We start from the raw sequence: 23,001 nt of genomic DNA on the forward strand, positions 1-23,001 counted from the left end.
AAGTGGCAAGCCCCATCCTATGCTTTGGTTAAGGCACAGAATGCAACCCTCAATATCAGCAGCGGGGCCCGACAACATATGTTGGTTTACTCCTGCCGCATCATGCTGGTTCTGTACCCTTTTGAGCAACATCAAATTCACTCATCCGTCCACAAACACTCTCCAAGCTTTCCTATCATTTATAAACTCTCTTGCTTCTCTCACTCCAACACCTCTAATGAAAAGAAAACAAAAATTATAGCTTAGTCAGGAAGAGTCTTGTAGGATCTCCAAGACTAGTAAAAGAAAGGGAATTAGAAAGGTAGCAGAGAGCTGTTTATGAAAATATCGAATTATCCCCAGATCTACTCCAAAGAAAGAGAAATCCACTAAAGGTACCCAAAACCCTGAAGTGGGTGTTGAACTGGGTGACAGACTAAGTCTGTTTTATGTCTCTGGTTACAAAAGTTAATGGAAGGTGTAATTATCAACTCTTATCGAAGAATAAATAATAATAATAATAATAATAACCTTTGTGTCGTATTATGACTGGTTGGTTTATCAACTGCATACAACAGTATTTGAAAGTGAACAGTGATTTCATGAGCAAACGATGAAGCAAAACAGTGCTTGAAATAATTAAAGCCAACCAAATCTGATTCTAAGTTAAAGTCAATTGCTTTAGCAAAGGCATGGACGCTACTCAATCTTTTTGCCTGCAGTAAATTTGTGGTTTTCTACCTATACAACTCGCCCTTGTCCATCAAAATGAATAAAAAAAACTATAACAGTGCTAAGATAGTTTCTTATTGATATCAAGGGAGGTAACTCAGCAGAGTTATTCCCCTTTTTTTGAATTAGTGTAATGTCATGACAAGAGCTTTCGACCTCGAATTCAAAGGTCGAGACGATAACTCTGTTCACGGATGACAGTAATATCAAATTTCCAAAAAGGAAATCTATACGAAAAGAATTATCAATGAATAAATTAAATTGAATTCCCGAATTGATATTACCTAAGATGTTAAACTAATTAATGCTATATTAATCAATTCACAACTACAAATAACAGAGTGACAGTAATTTCTTGCATTGTTAGGGAAAGGGTATAAATGTCTAAAAATGACCATAGTATATGACTGGTACTAGCTTTTGGCATCAAATACCAGAGATGAAAGGTAAAATTAGCTTTGGTATGATTGAAACTTCATCTAAAGCAGTCCAAGCACTTAAAACAAATGATTTTGTCTGCTACTCTACAGCCTAAAATTAGTAATTCCTGATATTGGTACAAGGAAGGACTCCAGAATTCCTTCAGTTAACTCTTGGGTATTACTAGTACCTATTTTGGCATCAGAGCAAAGTTCATGTGGCTACTCTTGAACCAAAGTCTCATGGATAGTAGCTGTGGATTCTGGAAAAGAAAAACCTGTCTGTGGTATAGGTGCAGGCAAAGGTGTGCAACTGTGTAGCACCTTAGGCAAGGGTCTTCTAATATCGTCTCAAGTTGATTAATGCCTTGGATAGAATTTGGCAGACAGAAATACTAAGAAGCTCATCACACACACAACTACATACTCATATAGTTGTATCATTATCATCGTCATCGTTTAACATCCGTTTTCCATGCTGGCATGGGATGGTTCGGCGGGGGTCTGGGAAGCCAGGAGGCTGCACAAGGCCCCAATCTGATCTGGCAGTGTTTCTACAGCTGGATGCCCTTCCTAACGACAACTACTCCAAGAGTGTAGTGGGTGCTTTTTACGTGCCACCAGCACAGTGGCCAGAGGAGCTGGCATCGAACACATTCAGATGGTGCTTTTTATGTGCCACCAGCACGGGAGACAATCAAGGCAGCACTGGCATCAGCCACGTTTAGATGGTGCTTTTTACGTGCTACCAGCCTGGGGCTCACAACTACAATTTCCATTTGATTTGATTTAGATACTGCTGTTGATGTTGCATATATGTATGTGAGTGTGTGTGTGTGTATATATATATATATATTTCTTTGTGTCTCTGTATTTATATTTATGCTGCTTAAAACAAGTGATGTTGCTGACATAACACAACACAACAGTGCAACGAGTACACATTAATAAAATTGGTACCAAATTTTAAAATGATTCTTGGAACCAATATCCTTGACAAAATGCTTGAAAGTGGTAAACCAGTTTGGCCACAATCCAATTATTGGTAAAAGATTAAATGAATAATGAAAAATTCATATACCATCCTTAATTTAAAATATTCATTTATTACTTATTTGAATAATATAAATGATATAAGTGTTGTGTCTCTCGTAGATTATATTCTTTGGTTTCACTGCATAGTTTGCAATTGGATATAAAAGATAGGTAAGAAGGATGGTAGGTTGGTACTACGGTATTAAGATACAGATGACTATAATGATAATATTAATTGTTTCTACTACAAGTTCATGAGGCGAAATTTCGCAAGGAGGGGACTAGCTGATTACATCAACCCCAGTGCTCAAGTGATACTTACTTTAATGACCTCCTGAAAGGATGGAAAGCAAATTCAATTTTGGTAGAATTTAAATGCAGAATGTAGAGACAGACAAAATCCTTACGATTCTGACAACTCACATTCATAATGGTAATCATCATCATAATAATAATAATTTATTTCTTTATTGCCCACAGGAGGCTAAACATGGAGGGGACAAACAAGGACAGACAAAGGATTAAGCCAATTACATCGATCCCAGTGCATAACTGGTACTTATTTAATCGACCGCAAAATGATGAAAAGCAAAGTCAACCATGGCAAAATTTGAACTCAGAATGTAAAGACAGATGAAATACCTATTTCTTTACTACCCACAAGGGGCTAAACACAGAGAGGACAAACAAGGACAGACAAAGGGATTAAGTTGATTATATCGACCCCAGTGCGTAACCGGTACTTATTTAATCGACCCTGAAAGGATGAAAGGCAAAGTCGACCTCGGCGGAATTTGAACTCAGAACGTAAAGACAGACGAAATGCCATTAAGCACTTCACCTGGCATGAAAGTTTTCAAATTTTATCAGAAGGCCAGCAATTTTGAGGGAGGAGCTAAGTCAATTACATCGACCCCAGAGTTCAACTGGTAATCATTTTATCAACCCAAAAAGGATGAAAGCCAAAGTCAACCCTGGCAGAATTTGAACTCAGAACGGAAGGATTGGTAAAATGTCACTAAGCATTTTGCCTGGCGTACAAATGATTCTGCTGGGTCAACACGTTAATGATAATAGGAATAGAAATAGTTACTTTCTGTGACGTAACTCCTACACCGCCTCTAGGAACCTTCATGGATGATAAAAACGTCCAGACATCTGTCGAAGGATCATATCGTTCCACGGTGTTGAAGCAGGATGTGTCATCCAAACCACCAATGGCGTAGATTGGACCTCCTAAACAGGCCAGGGCAATTCCACGTCTGAAAATATTTTACAAGTCAGTTTGATTAGAATCTTTGACAAATATCACAGAAAAATGTTCAATAATAATACAAGCACTGCATCATTATCATCATCATATCACCCTACAGTTCACATGCAAACAAACAAACCAATAAAGGAACCTCTACATAACCATTCAACTGGCAAGAAACAGCAGTCAACTTCTCTCAAATCATATTCTATTGCCTTAATCTTTTAGCATTCAGACCAACCATAGCCTCCCCAAATATTCTACCAGTTTTAAGTTAAAACTGGCCACATCTGGCCTCTCACACATCTCAAACAATGTCTTTCTAAAACTAAGCAATCACATCATGAAAATAAGAGAGATATTCCAACAGAAATAGATGTGTTTTACCTGAGGGATCCCATAGGGGCAATATATGACCACTTGTTTTTGACTGGATCAAACACTTCCCCACTGTTCAGATGTGTGAATCCATCATGTCCTCCAATTGCATAAAGGCGACCTGTAAAATAATTAGCCAGAAATTAACATTTTTTTTTTTACGTTAAATTGTAATACAAAGTTTTCTTAATTTTATTCATAAATATAATTATTCTCCGGCAGAGGAGGGAGAACAAATTCTGTAATGGCAGAGTAGATTTGCAGTTTACTCAATATAACACAATTTTAGTAGCAAGCAATTGCGAGGTCAGTACTGTTTCCACTCTGCTACAGTATTTCTCCAGATGATGAACAATTGCTTCTACTATAGACACAGAGGCTGAAAATTTGAGGGAGCAGGGCATAACTGGTACTTATTTCACTAACCCTAAAAGGATGAAAGGCAAAGCCAACCTCGATAGAATTTAAACTCAGAAGAAATGGTACTAAGCAATTTGCCTGGCATACTAATGGTTTGGCCAGCTCACAGCCTTATTATTATTATTATATTATTATTATTATTATTATTATTATTATTATTATTAGTAGTAGTAGTAGTAGTAGTAGTAGTAGTAGTAAATAATAATAGGTTCAAATTTTAGCACAAGGCCAGCAAGTTTGGGTGGAGGGGCAAGTTGATTACGACCCCAGTATATGACTGGTACTTATTTTATCGACCCTGAAAGGATAAAAGGCAAAGTCAACCTCAGCAGAATTTGAACTCAGAATGTAAAGATGATTAAAATGCTGCTAAGCATTTGGCCCAGTGTAGCAACGATTCTGCCAGCTCACCTCCTTGATGATGATGATGAAAATATTTCTGGTTGAAGCACAAGGTCACACGGTTGCAAGGACGAGTATTGGTAGTAGGCACAGAGACGGCTGTGTGGTAAGAAGATTGCTTCACAACCACATGGTTTTGGGTTCAGTTCCACTGCGTGTCACCTTGGGTAAGTGTCTTTTGCTATAGTCTCTGGCCGACCAAAGTGGATTTGGTAGATGGAAACTGAAAGAAGCCCATCATACATACACACACACACACACATATATATATATATATATATATATATATATGTACGTATGTATGTTTGTATGTATTTGTTCTCCCACCATCGCTTGACAGCCGACATTGGTGTGTTAACATCCGCCGTAACTTAGCAGTTCAGCAAAGGTGATTTGATAGAAATAAGTACTAGGCTTACAAAGTCCCGGGGTCAATTTATTCGACTAAAAGCAGTGCTCCAGCATGACCGGAGTCAAGTGACTGATACAAGTAAAAGAATAAAAGAAAAAGAATATTACTGATCCCACCTTGATTTGTATCCAGAATTTAGAAACACAGACTAAATACCACAAGGCATGAAGCCTGACATAATTAATTCTGTTAATGCACGGTCCTAATGAAATAATAATGAAGCCACAACAAGCAAATGCAATTAATCTAATCAAGCCTTGTACATGGCTGGCATATATTTTAATCAACCCTTACAAGGAAGGAAGGCAAGCAAAAGTTGGTCGGCATCATTTGAAGGGGAATCCGAATAAGTTGAAATTAAATAATATAAGGAATTTGATTTTATGCTCAGTTCTTGGGTGGATTTTAGGTTGAACTGATGACTGTTGTATATTAACTATGATGTCCCTTGTCAACCAGACAAAATAAGCAGTGATAACGACTACTAGCCAATGATGAAGCCATTAAGCACTTGCCTCATCTACTGGAAATAGTAGCCAATTCTCAGTGAAAGCCCACTCTACTACATTACGAAAAGGCAGGATAGATTGCATTATATCATTCTAGATACACCATGTCTGAAATAAGGGATTGACCTAAACGCAGAACAGTTGACCTAAATAAGAAGAATACAATAGCTACAGTAGTAAGGTTCGATCTCCTGATGAACATGTCTCCAGAGTTGCTTGTTAATTTCAAAGCCATTCAAACATTTGGCTTTTCAGGAGGGGAAACACTGGATTACAAACAATTTTTAACTTGAGATACCTGGACTTAACTGATTCTTTATTGTAACAATCCCAGAAGAACAAAAGGTAGGTTAGGTTAATGAGGTATGAACACAAAATGTAAACATCCTAATTAAACATATCTCATTTGATGACATGGGGTAGATATGAATGGACACAGCACACCTGTAGAAGAGAAAACACTGCACTCACCTGAAGCAGCACATACTCCAACATGTCGTCTGCGAGTATTCATTTCAGCAATTGGAAACCAGGAATTTTTGCGGTAGTTATAACATTCTATACTCTTGAAAGGGTCACCTGCTGCTCCCCGACCCCCCACACAAAAAAGTACACCTGCAACAAGAAATATTCATATTACTATTATTACTACTAACTTTATTATAACTATTATTGTTAGGCAGTATTATAAAAATTGGTAGAGTAGCACACAATGTGTTATGATATAAAGTTACATCTCTGCATATTGTGAGTTCAAATCTGATGATGGATCAGCTTTATTTTTCATCCTTCTGGGGTAAAAAAAATACCACTCAAGTACTTGTTTCTTCTGCTGTAATTCCATTCATATTTTGGATGCTTTCTAAGATTATATTTGAGTGACAACTTGTTTTATCAACCTCAGAAAGATGAAAGAGAAAGTTACCCTTAGCATGATTTGAACTTACAAAGTAAAGTACATGGTCATTTGTTATATAGCTACAAGGACAAAATTTTCGGGGCGGGGGCCAGCAAATGATATCAACCACAGTGTTTCATTGGTACTTTATTTTAGTGGCCCTGGCGGGAAGAAAAGAAAAGTTAACCTAAGTGTGACTTGAACACAGATTGCAATAAACTGGAACAAAAAGTGCTATGTAATTTAATCTGATACTCTAACAATTAATAAGGAAAATGACGATGATTACTACTTTGGACACAAAGCCAGCAATCTTGAAGGGTAGGGTAAGTCAATACCATCAACCCAGCACCTAACGCATACTTTATTTTATCAACCCAGGAGGGATGAAAAGTATAGTTGACCTTGACGGGATTTGAACTCAAAATGCAAATAGCTAGAACAAATATTGCAAAGTATTTTTCACAACATTAACAATTCTGCCAGCTCACAGCCCTAATAATAACATTTCTCTCTACTATAGACACAAGGCCTGAAGTTTGTGGGGAGGGGCTAATCAATTACATTGCCCCCAGCACCCAACTGGTATCCATTTCATTGACCCCCAAAACGATGGAAGGCAAAGTCAAACTTGGTGAAATTTTAATACAGAATGCAAAAACAAATGAAAAACCATTAAACATTCCCCCCCCCCTCCCCACTGTGCTAATGAATCTGTCAGCTCACCATCTTCAATAATAACAGGAACAATGCTGAATTAGTGGACAGAATAGCGCCCAAGAATAATCAACTGTATATTACTGCAACTCCATGTCATCATTCAGTGTACCAGGAATAGCAGCCAATTCTCCTTCAAATTACAATCCACCATCGTAAAAATGGGTAAGACACATATTAGACAATAGCACAGTCTTTAATATCCTAACCCCACTACTTAAAAGAAGAAGGAGAAGAGAAGAGAAGGAGAAGAAGAAGAGAGAAGGAGAAGAGAGAAGAAGAAGAAGAAGAAGAAGAAGAGAAGAAGAAGAAGAAGAAGAAGAAAGAAGAGAAGAAGAAGAAGAAGGAGAAGAGAAGAAGAAGAAGAGGAGAAGAAGAAGAAGAAGAAGAAGAAGAAGAAGAAGAAGGAGAAGGAGAAGAAGAAGAAGAAGAAGAAGAGAAGAGAAAGGAAGAAGAGAAAGAAGAGAAGAAGAAGAAGAAGAGAAGGAGAGAGAAGAAGAAGAAGAGAAGAAGAGACAAGAAGAAGAAGAAGAAGAAGAAGAAGGAGAAGAAAGAAGAGGAGAAGAGAGAGAAGGAGAAAGAAGGAGAAGGAGAAGAAGAAGAAGAAGAGAGAAGAAGAAGAAGAGGAGAAGAAGAAGAAGAAGAAGAAGAAGAAAGAAGAGAGAAAGAGAGAAGAAGGAGAGAAGAAGGAGAAGAGAAGAGAGAGAGGAAGAAGAAGAAGAAGAAGAAGAAGAGAAGAAGAGAAGGAGAAGAAGAAGAAGAAGAAGAAGAAGAAGAAGAAGAAGAAGAAGAAGAAGAAGAAGAAGAAGAAGAAGAAGAAGAAGAAGAAGGAGAAGAAGAAGAAGAAGGAGAAGGAGAAGGAGAAGAAGAAGAAGAAGGAGATGAAGAAGGAGAAGGAGAAGAAGAATAAAAGGCAGGATGATCGTGGTTGGAATGCCTTTCCTCATAGGTCTGTTGACCAGAGATGACATAAAACTAAATAGCAATAAGTAATAGTTATTTAACAACTGTAAAGTTGACTACAGTTGGATTTGAACTCAAATTGTAGATCAACAGAAAAACTTCACAACATTTAAGCGAACATATATTTGCTAACTGATCACCCAGTATTGAATCCTTAATTGCTTTTAGAAGGTTTGCTTGAATATTGTGGCTGTCTTCATCCTATTCTGGCAGAAAACAAAAAAATTAGATGCTCTTTTACTGGTTTCAGCCTGTGAGCTGTGATCCTGGTGGGGCACTGTCATTTATGGATATCCCTTAGTCCATATCCTTAAGGCTTCCACAGTCAATGTCAACACAATGAAAGGATGGTCAGGAGAAATTATTAAAATATTAGAGTGGAGATATATAAATGTGTGCTGTGAGCAAGATGTAAGATGGAGGGAAGCTTCCACCAGACTTTCCATGAGCAAAGAACAAAGGTATAAACTCTTCTGAGTAGGTAGCAGTGATGGTATGGTTTGCATAGGCATACTCTTGGCAGAGAAATGGATAAAATAATCAAAGTAGTCAGAGAGAGAGAGAGAGAGAGAGAGTGTGTGTGTGTGTGTGTGTGTGTGTGAGAAAGGTTTGTTAAGCTAAGATGAGTATTAGATAATGCAACAGTAACAATTACCTTGGCATATGTTCCACAAGCTGGACTAGCAAATGAACAGAAAAACAGTTTCTAGGAAGCCCTTCTTCAGATTATCTCAATACCATAGATGATGTGGTTGATGATTGTAACAGCCATGTTGTGCAGCATATCAATGGATTTCATGGCATGCATGCAGAGTACAGCTTTGCTTACAGAGATGAGGAGTGAACCAGGCTGTTAGAGTTCTGTGAGGCAAATGCTTTGTTATTTCTGCAACACTAACTTCAGGAAAACTTACCAGCCACCTAATCAGCCACCAAGCAGGTGGACACACAAGCTAGATTGACAACATTCTCAACAGAAAATAGGATAGGTATACACTTGTGAATGGAAAGTTCTTTCCTGGTGAAGAATGTACCCTTTACATAGGTTAGTGGTTAGTGACTTCAGACTAGTCTGAGATGCACCAACTAACCTGCACTGCAATAATTAGCCATATATATATCACCAATGAACTGCTTATGCATGAAGTAACCCAAGATAATGAAATTAATATTTACATATTTAATGCATTAGTTAATAAATTAAATGGTAACATTAACTTAATTATCGTTTCTCAAGGGGACCTAGTGATTTACTTTCGTAATATATACTAATTTATCCCATCAAATTACATATGATTAATTAATGGTAAAACTGTAATCAGCCTGGTCACAGGTGTTCTGAAAAGCATTAAATATCTCTTTTAGCTTGAATAGAAGTTGTGATGTTCACACATTTTCATAAAAAGACTAGCAGAATGAGTCAAGCAGTTTTAACACACCGAAAACTCATCACTTTACCACAGCAGATGTTAAATATCTGGATGAAGTAACTACAAGACAGATTTTTAAATGCCATACACGCACAAAGTTTTAAAGTTGGTGAAGAAAATTCTGAATTATTTCTTATAACAATGACTTTCTTTAGTTTTCATATTTGAGTGACAAATGTAATGTTTTAAGTCAATAAGGGTAGTGGATGACCTTGTTGAAATGTTGGTGGTTCTTTATCAACGATCGGTCATGTGGTCAGGACACTTGATACTCAAATGGCTCAGTTTACCTGGCTGTAGTTAGGCATTAATGGAAGGAACACTCTACTTATCATAAGGTACAAAGCAAGGCACAGAATGTTTTAAGTCTGCTACCAGAAAATAGTTAATTAAGGAACTTTTAACAAGGGTTCTGAAGTAGGTTGAGAAAGAAACAAAAATGCCAGTCAATGGCTTCATGATTTTATACAGATTAGAAATCATTCTTTCCATAGACAGAAGGTATACATATCTTTTATCTTTTCTTTCAGTCATTTGACTTCAGCTATGCTGGGGCACTGCCTTGAAAGGTTTTAGTCAAACAAATCAACCCCAGGATTTTTTTTAAAACCTAATACTTATTCTATTGGTCTCTTTTGCCAAACTGTTAAGTTATGGGGATGTAAACACACCAACACCAGTCGTCAAACAGTGGTGAAGGACAAATGTAGACACAAAGACCCCACACACACACGCACACATATATGCCGGGATTCTTTCAGTTTCCACCTACCAAATCTACTCACAAGGCTTTGGCCTGCCCATAGCTATAGAAGACACTTGTCCAAGGTGCCACACAATGGGATTGATCCCAGAACCATGTAGTTGGGAAGCAAGCTTCTTACCACACAGCTATGCCAGTGCCTGTATATATATATATGTCTGGCACCTGTGCGGGTGGCACGTAAAAAGCACCCACTACACTCACGGAGTGGTTGACGTTAGGAAGGGCATCCAGCCGTAGAAACACTGCCAGATCTGACTGGGCCTGATGAAGCCTTCCAGCTTCACAGACCCCAGTTGAACCGTCCAACCCATGCTAGCATGGAGAATGGACGCTAAATGATGATGATGATGATGATGATGATGCCATATACATCTATAGTATGTCAGTATGAAAGAGCCTGTACCCCATCCTCCAATCTATAATCATCAACTATATCTATACCGGAATTCAGCATAAGTTGCCAACTCCAGAGAGCTCCAGTTACCAAATCATTGTTTCCCAATTTTTCAAAACCATTTTTGCCATGTTGGCACTGGTTGAGAAGTCTACCTTAAATCATATTGCCATTTCTCTTAGTCCCATGTTGTTGTGTTTGAGATCTTACAGGACACTTTTTCACCAGGTATTTATCATTCCTTCACATTATATGTGTCTATATCAGCTCAATTATATCCCCATATTAGCTGATGTCCTTAACGTTGGCGGCACCTGCAGCTCATTTGTGTTCCACCATCCCTATTAGTTAACATAGCACATCCAACAGGCCATAACTGAGTAATTTCTTTCCAGTCTTTGGAAATATTCCACATTCAATGTCTACGTCTCACTAACGTGCATCACTACATTTCTTAGAAAAGCTTTGATGCCATCAGATGTTAGCTATTAATTGTACACTTTTCATTGCAGCCAGACTGACCAAATCAGTTGTGAGTTTTATGTCCTGGCCTTGAATAAGATGCAGCTGCAATAGGTGAGGTATGGACTATCAAGTCCACTTTTGCCGGTAACAGTATTAACGCTTTATTAATTCAATGTTCTGTCTTGATAATATAGAAATTCAGATTCACTGTGTAAGACAGAAATACACACAAAAAAAAAAAAAACATTCACTAGAGAGACAGATAAAATAAGTGGAGAAGGGTGTGCAATGTCTGTTTTGGCAGCAATCTTGAAACTCAACGAGGCAAATCTTATGCCACAAATTAGCTTAGATAAGAGCAATCGCTGAGAGAGAAGAGATATTTGTAAATAGAGTAAGAGATACAGAGAATTAAGATTCTCCAAAGGTAACAACTTTTGATTAATTTACTGCCAAAAGATCAAAAGTCCACAAAGCAAAACATATGTAACAAAATTCTATCTTCTATGAAATAAAAAAAGTGTTCATTACGTTTATCAGAAAATCACCTTTGCTTCTTGAAAGCAATGAGGTTCGTTAATTTAATATCAAGGAAAAAGTAACAGAAGTTGATTTACATTATTCTTGAATATCTTCCAAAGTAAAAGTGCACAAAAAAACTAATAGCTAGATTTCTAAACAAAATATTATCATTAATTATATATACAAAAAAATTGTTTATATTATTTTTAAAAGAATCTGAGAGTTATAACCACAAGAGAGAATATGTAGAACTAACAACAGACAAACAGTAACAGTTTCAACTTAATTGGGTTTCGTCAGATCCAATGCACTCAAACCATATGTGTTCTTTTAGTTACCCTGGTTATATATCAGTCAATATCTAGAGAAAGCAATCTGGTCGTGTAGGTTAGGTAATTAGTGTTTGAGAGAAATTATGTACCACACGACAGGATACAAGAATTAATTTGATTAAGAAAGTATTTCTAGCTTTATTCTAAAACAGTTTAGTTTATACTTCAAGAATATTCATTTTGGTTATTGACAGATATATATAAACAGCCTGTGGTTTTAACAAGAACAAAGCTAATGAGATACCCAACAAGGTTGAAATTGTGATCTTTTGATTATTTGACCCAAATGTTTGTTCCAAAAGGCTTTTAATTCCAATTTTTTCTGTTTTTTTAGAGCAGAGCTAGAAATAGCCATTATTGTGAATATTCATGACATGCATTCAGGAGTTATAAAATTATTGGTTATAAGTTTCCAAAAAGCCAATTCTTTTCTTACATTTAATTTATTCATGTGTTCTCTAGTAGTACATCATAAGAACAACGGTCACGTTTCGCCCATTTCAGGATGCTTGTCAATACCGTGCACCCTCTAGTCACTCTCACAGGTGAAAGTCATGCTTTGATACAACCTCATTATCATGCCTTTCAACAATCCCTGTACATTTAGTATCAAAACAACTGGCACCCCATTGGCTACAATGATGAGGGTTCCACTTGACCTGAATAGTGGAACAGCTTGCTCATGAAATTAATGTGCAGGTGGCTGAGCCCTCCACAGGCACACACATCCTTAACATAGTTCACAGAGAGACACAGTGTGACACAGAATGTGACAAGGCTGGCCCTTTGAAATACAGGTGCTATTCATTTTTGCCATTTGCATCGACTGGAGTAATGTGAAATAAAGGGTCTTGCTCAAGAACACAACATGGAATCGAACTCACGACCTTATGACCATGAGCCAAATAGCCTACCCACCAAGCCACAGACCTTCACTGATTTTCAGATATAATGGTTCTAAAATATGACCATGTTTGTGATGTTCTCCTCAAAGATGAATGAGACATTTCTGGAACCAAAATTTCTTTTAGAAATAAAAAAAATAAAGGCTAGGAAGTACAATGCCTACCAACTTTGCCAGAAAGTTATAGATTTGTTAAGATTACCAAATCTGTACCAGAAGGACTTGCCTTTTTCTTTAGATATATATTTCAGTCTTGTGTAACAGGAAATATTTTACAAGTCCCAAATTACATGACAAAAAGGTACTCTACTGAAACTGTAGTCCACCAAAGAAACATTAAAATAATTCCTTTCCTCTGACTATTAGTACCTTACACTAAATTCAGAACAGGTCAAATAGGGAGCCTAATATCATCATCATCATTGTTCGACCATGGTCGAGACAATGGAATTTACTATGTTACACCAGACCTCACGGTCCATCATAGCATTACGGAGGTCCTGTTGCTGGATGCCTGTATCCCTGGAGGGATATATACAACATATATACAGCCTAATATACAACAGCACAACTTGCTAGAAATGGCAGCTAAATCAGTCTATTGTCTTAGAACAAAAAGCCAATGTAGTTAATAATGTAGTCCTAGTTAAAGTATGGTTGAAAAAAAAATGGAAGGTTTATGGTTGGAACCACACATCCACTCAATCAGAAATGACTAAAGTCTAAATAACATTCAGAAGAAAATACACACAAACTTGATCAATAAATTCTTTCACTAAATCTCTTCAATCATTAATCTAAACTGTTCTCAGTTTGTTCTGTCTCTTATGGTTCAATAGAATAGCAACCAAGACTTCAGATTATCCAATTCCAGTGGTTGTTTATGTCTACTCAATACACCCACCACTCAAACTTGTTGTCAATTGGTATTATTTCCATCATTAATTTTGTAATCACTCATTCTACATCATTCATTTACCTTAAATCTCTGATCCAAGGTTCCAAAGTTGACTCAACTGATATCCTTCACTAAACACAGTTAAGGAATAAATAAATAAAACTTTCACCATTATGAGGCAAGGTAAGGGTTCACAGATCAGCTCAACTTTTTTTTGTTCTGATTGCTTTAACGTTCAGTTTTGCCCCTTATCAAATGACTAGGCAGACCAATCAGCCAATTTCTGGGCTAGAAAAATAAAGGGATTTTTTCAAGAATAAACATACTTTTTTATGCCAACTGAAAGTCAATATTTTTACAAACCTTTGGCATTATGTCGTGCTTGAGAAGACTTATCAAGTTCAACAAAATCACAGTCGTGACAGATACTGGTGTCACACAAATGGCACCCATACCAGAGGCATGTAAAAGCACCCATTACACTCTTGGAGTGGTTGGCATTAGGAAGTGCATCCACCCATAGGAAACTATGCCAAATCAGACTGGTATTTGGTGCAGCCTTCCAGCTTACCATCCTCGTCAAACCATCCAACCCATGTCAGCATGGACAACAGATGTTAAATGATGATGATGATGGTGGTGGTGGTGGTGGTGCCACATAAAAATTTTACAGGTGCTGGTGCTACATAAAAAGCAACCAGTCCACACTGTGTAAAGCGGTTGGCATTAGGAAGGGCATGAAACAGTAGAAACATGCCAAAGCAAGACTATGCAACCTGGTGCAGCTCTCCAGCCCTGCCAACATAGAAAACAGACATTAAATGATGAAATTTATTGTCATATCATTTGGAAACAGTTGTTTTCTTTACTATAGAGAAAGTATTAGTAAAAAAATTAACCTCAAAAGTGTTAATTAATAAATTGTTTAACCTTTATGAGAGGACTGTATTAATCTATCAATCAGACGAACCCTTTTTGTGCTAGAAACAAGATAGACATTTCTTCAAGAATTGTATATAGTTTCCTTATGATATCAAATACCCTTTTCACATTTTAAACAATAACATCATTATTTTTCTCATATCTTATAAAGATGCAACACTTTTTATCAGTAAGCTTTGTCTCCAAAAGGTTAAGAATCAACCATCAAAGATTTCCATATCATTCCTACCGATTAACAGATTTCTTCATTTTCAGACCAGATGATAATTCTCTTGGAGTGATGAGAGATGCAATGATGAATGATGGCATATTATCGTCTTTGATGTTTCGTTTAGAAAGAAAACACAAGTCTCAGCTGTAGATAGTTTTATTGACTGCTGTGCTGGAAGAAGGCAAGTTTAGCATAAGAGATGCTGCATAAGGCCTAACATGCATGCTTGTGTTTGTGTAGGAGAAAGGAAGAGAGAGAGAGAGAGACGGAATGAGATAACAGCAACAAAAACAACAACAACAACAATAATAATATAATAGATAGACTCAGACAGACAGATGAACAGATAGATAGACAAACAGATAAATGGACAGATAGGCAGACAGACAGGAAGACAGACAGAGAGGCAGACACACAGCTAGACAGACTGACAGATAGATAGATAGATAGATAGATAGATAGATAGATAGATAGATAGATAGATAGATAGATAGATAGATAGATAAAGAGAGAGAGAGAGAGAGAGAAAGACTTAAGAATACAACCATGTGGTCACTATTATTATAATTCTATATTAAATTAAGAAACTGTAAAACAACTTCCTGCTCGTTAAAAGTTGTTTTATCCCAAATTAGTTTTAATTAAGCAGAATGACGAGGAAAATGTTCGAGCTTGACTATATATCCCAATGAGCTTCTTTTCATTTAAAGGTGTTGGGGTGAAGTTTGAGGGGAATTTAGCTGCTATTTCTAGTAGTATGAGTTACTACGTAGAAGCTCACTCATTGGATCCTCCTCCTCATTAGTTACATAGTATGGTTGTTTTGAGACATTATCAGCAAAAGAGAAAAAAATAGAAGAGGCACATGGCAAAATGGACAACTGGGTTGGAAATTGCAAGTAATCTTATAGATTAGCAGCCACTCTCTGAATATGGGACTTTGAAAAGCTCCACTTCCCTCACAACACACACACAAATGTTGCATTAACAGTATGTGTTCTTATCTTATACTGACCTGCAGAAAATGTCTCTATATTTTAAGCCAACACCAAACATAGAAAGAGATTTTCTTGCTGTTATATACAATATTTTCATAGATGTCAACCAGATCAGTTTTAATTCTGCATTAGAATTTCATCATCAAATGAGTACCTTCTTTAACTGGCGACACAGCCTAGAAATCCATATATTGTACAGAAAGACAGGTGTTTACATCTGACTATATACAATATTAACAAAAAAAAATCTATAGATATATAGATATGGTCGTTGAGTAAAGCATACATACAGAGAGACATGCATACTCTCGCTTTTTTTTTTTTTTAATCTGTTTAATGTGTGAAAACCAAATGTTTACCTTTGTTTAGAGAATGGATCACAGTAAACAAGCAAGCAATAAGGGGGAAAAAATGAAGACAATTATAACATCATGCTGGAAAAATTAAAAGAATAAGGAGATGAAATACACACACACATACGTACGTACGTATGTATGTGTGTATGTATGTAAATGTATGTATGAATGAATGTATGTATGAATGTATGTGTGTATTTCTATTTTTTGCTTTGTTTTCGTCAATAATCAGCTAATATCATGGCTTGATATTTTCCCACGGTTTGTTAAAACATAAACTTGTCTGATGTTATCATAATGTATTTCTGTACACGGTCTCATAGCAACCACACAATTTATAGCATTTTGTTCGTCTTCCCCCACTTGCTTGATCATTACTGTAGAAACAAAACGAACATGTGACTCTCTCGTTAAAGCTTCTTTCAGTCGTGACCGAGCATCCATCTCCACCTGGAAAGTTCCTGAGCAGTTGCCCATGGGTAGATCTCACTTCTCCATGCTGTTGATGTTTTCTTATGGAAAGACAAGGGCACACACAGCTTAGCAGCAGTGTCAAAGGAGGTGAATTCAGAACAGGGAACTGGAACAAATACCACAAGGCATTTTGTCTCTTGCTCTAGAAGTTTTACAAATCTACACCAGTAACGTAGTAGTAGTAGTAGTATGGGGTGGGGTGGGGACATGCACTGCAACAGTGCATTGCTGCATCCACCATTTGTTGGGGATTCCCTACTATTCATGGAAGATGGCACTTCTGCACCAATCAGACGACGACCCTCCAACCCATGGGTCTGTTTGGGTAGTCATTGCTGGCAAGGCTTTTACAAGGTCAGAGTGCAAGTCTTACCTCAACCTCTTTTAGTCACCTTTCAAGACATGCAGAGTAAACATTGGGTCTATTCTTTGGCATGCCAGTCCCCACACAACATTAGCCTAAAGTAAAATGAAGAGTTTTGCTCAAGAACACAACACACTACCTAGTTCAGGAATTGAACCCCTGACTTGATGATCATGAATCCAACACCTTAACCACTGGGCCACATACCTTCACACCACTCATGTAACCAGTTCTAACCAACAAAGAAACTTGCCTCTGAGAAAGTTCAATCAAAGAAAGTTCAAACCAACAAAGAAACTTGCCTCTGAGCTTGATTGTAACCATAGTAACAAAACAATGATGAGACCAGAGTTTTTATTTGACCCCAGGTTATTGATCAGAGCTGACCTGTGACTCTGATTGATCATACCTATGACCACTGGCATTCAAGCCATAACCACTCATTCTTTTTCAGTCATAGTATCTTTATTCCTTACCACATTACCCAATAGAGAGTGGTTCAAGTTTAATTTGGCTGCTATTTCTACTATATCGAGTTACCCCAAAGAGACTTCTCCATTGACTTGATAGTTTCCTTAAAAACAAAACTGTTATGTGACCACAGTCATATAAATATAACTGATATTGATCCAACCAGACAGCCTCTATGTTTTATAGTTACCATAGAAACAAAATTGTCTTGTGGTCACAGTAATAAACTGCCATTGCACCAGTCTCCATGTTTCCTACACAAACAAAAATGTAATGTGGCAATAGTAACAAATAGAAGTGAGTAGAACAGGTCTCCTGAATCAACACTGTCCTGCATCTAAACAATAATAGAAATAATTAACCAATTTTAATGATGATAATACAAAATTCCTGCACTAAAAAATCCTATCATAAAGTTTATGATGTGTTAACATGCTCCTCTTTTAATTCACTGTTATTATTTTACATAATGGGATTCAAACGCTGACACCTTTCCAAATTTCAATAAATATTGTTTCAAGAATAAAGTTTCGAAAGTAGAGGAATTTGAAGGCTTGCTTTGGTACAATGATAGAATGATTGTATTGTCTGCAGGAGATGTAGGTTCAATCCCATAGTCAGCCTTCGACATTTTCTATTGAAAAGGGTCATTCAGCCCAACATTTGCATGCTACTGCTTATAGCTTTGTCAGTTTCAAGATCCATTGTTCCACAAAAGAATTGTTTCACTTTTCACAAAAGTTTATAATGACAACAATATGCAATTCTTGTTGAGAAGAACAAAGTTTCTAAACTGAATAGAAAAATTTGAAGGATTGCTTTGGCCCAGTGATAGAACACAAGTCATGTCCGCAGGAGATGTGGGTTCAAGTCCCACAGGCAGCTTTTGACTTTTTCTTTTCAAAAGGGGTTTTTTTTTCAGCCCAATATCTACATGCTATTGTTTATAGCTTTCTATGTGCCTTGAGCTCCAATTCCAAAAAATATTTATTTCACATTCTGTCAAAAATTTAGATTCTTATGAAGTCAATAAAACTAGATAAACAATACTCAAAAAGTATGAAAAAATTGTAAAACAAATTACTTATCACTTTCCCTGTTGATTTTATATTACCCAATTCACACACATTTACTTGCTCTCTCAGTGTGTGTGTGTGTGTGCAGGGTGCAATGGGTAAACTGTCACCATTTTATATTTTTTATTTTGCACATGTGCAGTGTTTGTTTTTGATTTTATCAACTACACAGTATAGTAGGGTCAGTTGAGCACTGTTTGTAAAAAAAACAGCACCATATCGCAATTCACTCTCCCAGAAATTTGAAAACATCATGCTGTACTGCTTGGCATTCAAGCCAGAAGCTCCAATACAAACATTTCAGATTGTGTGGGTGTCAATCTGAGAACAGCGCAATCTGAGGACATGTACCAAGAGTGATAAAAATCAAGCATCTAGTCAACATCATAGTGTTTGGAGTGATCACTAGTGATGATGACATTATGCCTCTATTGATCTTCCCATACAACCTCAGACAAAAAAGGTCTACATCAAATACCTGGAGGAGGTAGTGCTGCCCTGGATCAAGAGAGTGGCTGCTGGAACACCCTATATTTGGTAACAGGACTCTGCACCATGGCATATAAGCAGGAGAACCCAGTTATGGCTGTCAGACAATTTCTACGACCACATCACCCCTGACATCAGGCCACTTAACTCCTACACTGCAACTCACTTAAGTGTGGGGCACAGTTGAGTGAGAGACCAACAAAACTCCCTGTAACACCAAAGATGAACTGAAGGCAAGGATTATGGCAGCATTCACCAACTTAAATAAGGAGACCATCCAAAAGAGTTGCAGGAGATTCTGAAGACATCTAGAGGCTGTGATTGAAGTAAATCGTGATTTTATTGAATAAATTTACTCAAGATATTCTTATGTAATTTTGGTAAATATATCTGTTAAAATGAGATGTCAGTGGTATTTTCATTTTTGCGTAATTTAGATGACAGTTTATTCACCGTGCCTTGTGTGTGTGTGTGCGAATGTATATATATATATATATATATATATATACACACACACACATACCCACACCCACACATAAATAAATATCTATTATATAAAATCCGTTCTGTCTGTCTGTGTGAGTGTCTTCTAGAATCTTGGGCATCCTCCATCCGATTGCGCTCAAATTTGATATGTAGATACCGACGATATCAGGGTGCGTATAAGTCTTGAAATAATTACAAAAATCGATTCCAAGTGAGAATGCGATCAATAAAGCCGTGGGAACATGCATTTGTATGTGCAAGTACATCAACTGTTGTGTACTGTTTCAACCATGTTTGTGTTCTCCCAGTCAACAGCCTTATCATTACTGGTACTTTAAACTCTTCGGTTGCATATTTGTGTGAATAAAATCGTTTTTCTTTGGAACAGAAAAAAAACTCTATCTTTATTTCTTCTTTTGCTGGTGTCTCAAATTTAGGTTAAATCAGGGTTTCTCAAAGGGGAGGCCTATGGGATGGTCGGACAAGTTGTTTTGAGAAAATTTGGTTTAAATGTTTGACAACTCAGCACCGTCCATTGGACAGGGGATGTTTTGCTCATATATATATATATATATACACACACACACACACACATATTTATATATATATATATATACATACACACATTTATATATATGCTAGTAGCCCAACCCATGCTAGCATGGAAAGCAGACGCTAAATGATGTTGTAAATGAGGGCCACTGTCATACAAGCACTCATTTCTAGTATTCTACAAAAGCACAACAAGCCACAGGGAAATATTACTTTGCAGGTAAACAGGAAGGGTATCCAATAAAACAAAAATCTGCCACAAACTCTGACCCATTAAAATTATGATAATGATACATGCACACACACACTCCCTCTCCTCCTCCTTCCTTTCTATGATCTCTATGGTTCTTTCTCACAATGTGTATAGCATTCATTTATTTATTGTCTGCCACCAAGCCTAGTATGTGTACTTATTCTGCATCTCTCCCACTCACTCTATATGATGTAAAGTGTGACTGGAAAAAAAAAAACAACATTTATATTGGCTATTATTACTATTATTATTATTATTATTATTATGAAGGTATCATGTTGACAGAATCGTTAGAACGCCAGGTGAAATGCGTAGTGGTATTTTGTCTGCTGCTATATTCTGAGTTCAAATTCCACCAAGGTCAACTTTGCCTTTCATCCTTTAGGGGTCAATAAATTAAGTGCCAGTGAAGCACTGGGGTTGATGTAATTGACTAGTCCCCTCCTCCAAAATTTCAGGCCTTGTGCCTTCAGTAGAAAGGATTATTATTATTATCATTATTATTATTATTATTATTATTATTATCAGGAACCTTTCGTAATGCCTCCCCCTATTGGGAGTTTTTCGTTGTTATAATTTTTTATTGTTACACTATTTTTACATGGTTTTTTTACAAACGGACAAAACCCTTTGTAACCTTTCGTCCTGTTTTGTCCCTTTTTTGTTATAATTAATTTTTGTCAGCCCTTGTGGCCAATAAAAGAATTAATTATTATTATTATTATTATTATTATTTCAGTGGGATAAAAGCACTTTACTAATACTGCAAGTGATACAGTTGGTGACACTGAAGCTGATGATAATGAATCTGTCACCGACAGGCCATAAAAATTTAAAGATATTTTATTTGACACAAGGGTAACAGATGAAGAAAACATTACAAGAACAAATTACTTACATGGTGGAGGGGGGGGACGATTATGCAAAGAAAGAAAATGGCATGGAGAATGAAAGTCTTCAAAAGCATGAAAAGTGACATCCCACCAAGGGACAGCCACAGAACCAGAATCACACCAATCACTAAAGGAAAGTGCCCTCACACAGTGCTTTCTATGGTCTTCAGGTGCACACTGAGAGGAGACCCTTTGCACTCACTCTCATCCCCAAGTGGAACTCAAAAAGAAGTTGAAGAATTTTTGACCAAAAGGGAAAATTTTGGCATTTTTCTAATCATCCGGCAGTAGAGGAATTGATTTTTGCATTTGACATACTGTAACAAAACTGTTAACAGTTGATTTGCCAGCAGCAGTATTGGCACTGTTAATGGTGTTACTGTCAATGCTGGTAGTGGTGGTGGCGGCGGCAGTGGTTGTGTTGGTAGAATTGGCAGATGTATTGTTGCTGCTGTTAATCTTCATATTTTCATTGTTCTCTTTGTCAATATTGCTGTTCTTTTCTTTACTTTTCTTGTCATCACGCTTGTTGTTGTTGTCACTGCTATTTATTGCAGCAGTGGTGGTGGAGGTGGTGGTGATAGTGGTAATGCCCCTGTTGCCATCTATCTTTTCATTTTTGGTGCCGCTGTTGCTGTTGTTGCTGTTGCTGCAGCTGATGATGATGGTTTTGTTATTGCCATTGCTGCCACATATGGCCATGGTGGTAGTGGTGGTCAGCAAGTTGTATTTCTTTCTTTGTGCAGCATGTTGTTGCTGCTGCTGCTGCTGCTGCTGCTGACATAAAGACTACATCTTGAGCCCCCAAGGAGAGTAGTGAGAAGAAGCAGTGGGAAATCAGTTTTTGCAATGGCTATTGCAACAACCATATATCATACCATATTTTTGTTTTAAAAGAATAGATTCAAGAGAAAGTTAACATATTCAACATATTCTACTCCAAAGAGCCATAACAAAATGGAACAGACCAGTTCCTTAGTAGCCTGGTCAGTTGAATAATAAACACAATTTTTAAACGCAGCTAAAAATTTACGACTGATTCAAACGGACATTCTGCTAATACAAAAACAAAATGACAATAACAACAACAATAATTATAATATCTATATATATAAAACTGTAGTTGTGTGAGTGTCTGTCCCCTTCGATTTAGATTCCTAACTACTCCCACATTTTGCGGTGCAGTTTAACCAAATTCGGGTATCTTATAGTCGTGATTCATATCGAGCCCGTCTGAGTATTAGCGCGCGTCTACGATGAGTCTACGATTTTAAAAATAATTTAACATCATTTTTTATTCCATTTTAATGCATAATTTTTCGTGTGTCGATGGCGGCGGAGTTGGCGTCCATGGTCACACCTGCACCTGTTTGCTTCTCCCCCCTTCTTCCCTCCGTCGTGAAGCTGTGGGGAAGGGAGTGTAAAGCATTGTCAAGGAGATCAGCATTCTTTTAGAGCAACGACTTCATGGCTTGAAGACACCAAAACAGAAATGGCTAAGAAAGCCCGAATTGGCATCTATAAGGGAAGTAACTCTCTAAAAATGCTTATATAGTTATTTCCCTTACAAACCCAAGCAACGCCGGGCGATACTGCTAGTTAATAA

General features: G+C 37.1%; 1 protein-coding gene across 1 annotated transcript in view; it reads right to left on the reverse strand.

The window, feature by feature from the left end:
• LOC115218401 (kelch-like protein 8) overlaps positions 1-23,001 on the reverse strand; it is an 82,082-nt gene that overhangs the window by 16,550 nt on the left and 42,531 nt on the right. The window contains exons 3-5 of the mRNA XM_036508091.1: positions 6,013-6,156; positions 3,808-3,919; positions 3,197-3,427 (exon numbers count right to left, since the gene is read on the reverse strand). Of these exons, the coding sequence (XP_036363984.1) occupies positions 3,197-3,427; positions 3,808-3,919; positions 6,013-6,156 (487 nt within the window). The remainder of the gene's footprint in view (positions 1-3,196; positions 3,428-3,807; positions 3,920-6,012; positions 6,157-23,001) is intronic.

Source organism: Octopus sinensis, linkage group LG13 (assembly GCF_006345805.1).
Source record: "Octopus sinensis linkage group LG13, ASM634580v1, whole genome shotgun sequence".
In the NCBI taxonomy this organism is placed as follows: domain Eukaryota; kingdom Metazoa; phylum Mollusca; class Cephalopoda; order Octopoda; family Octopodidae; genus Octopus; species Octopus sinensis.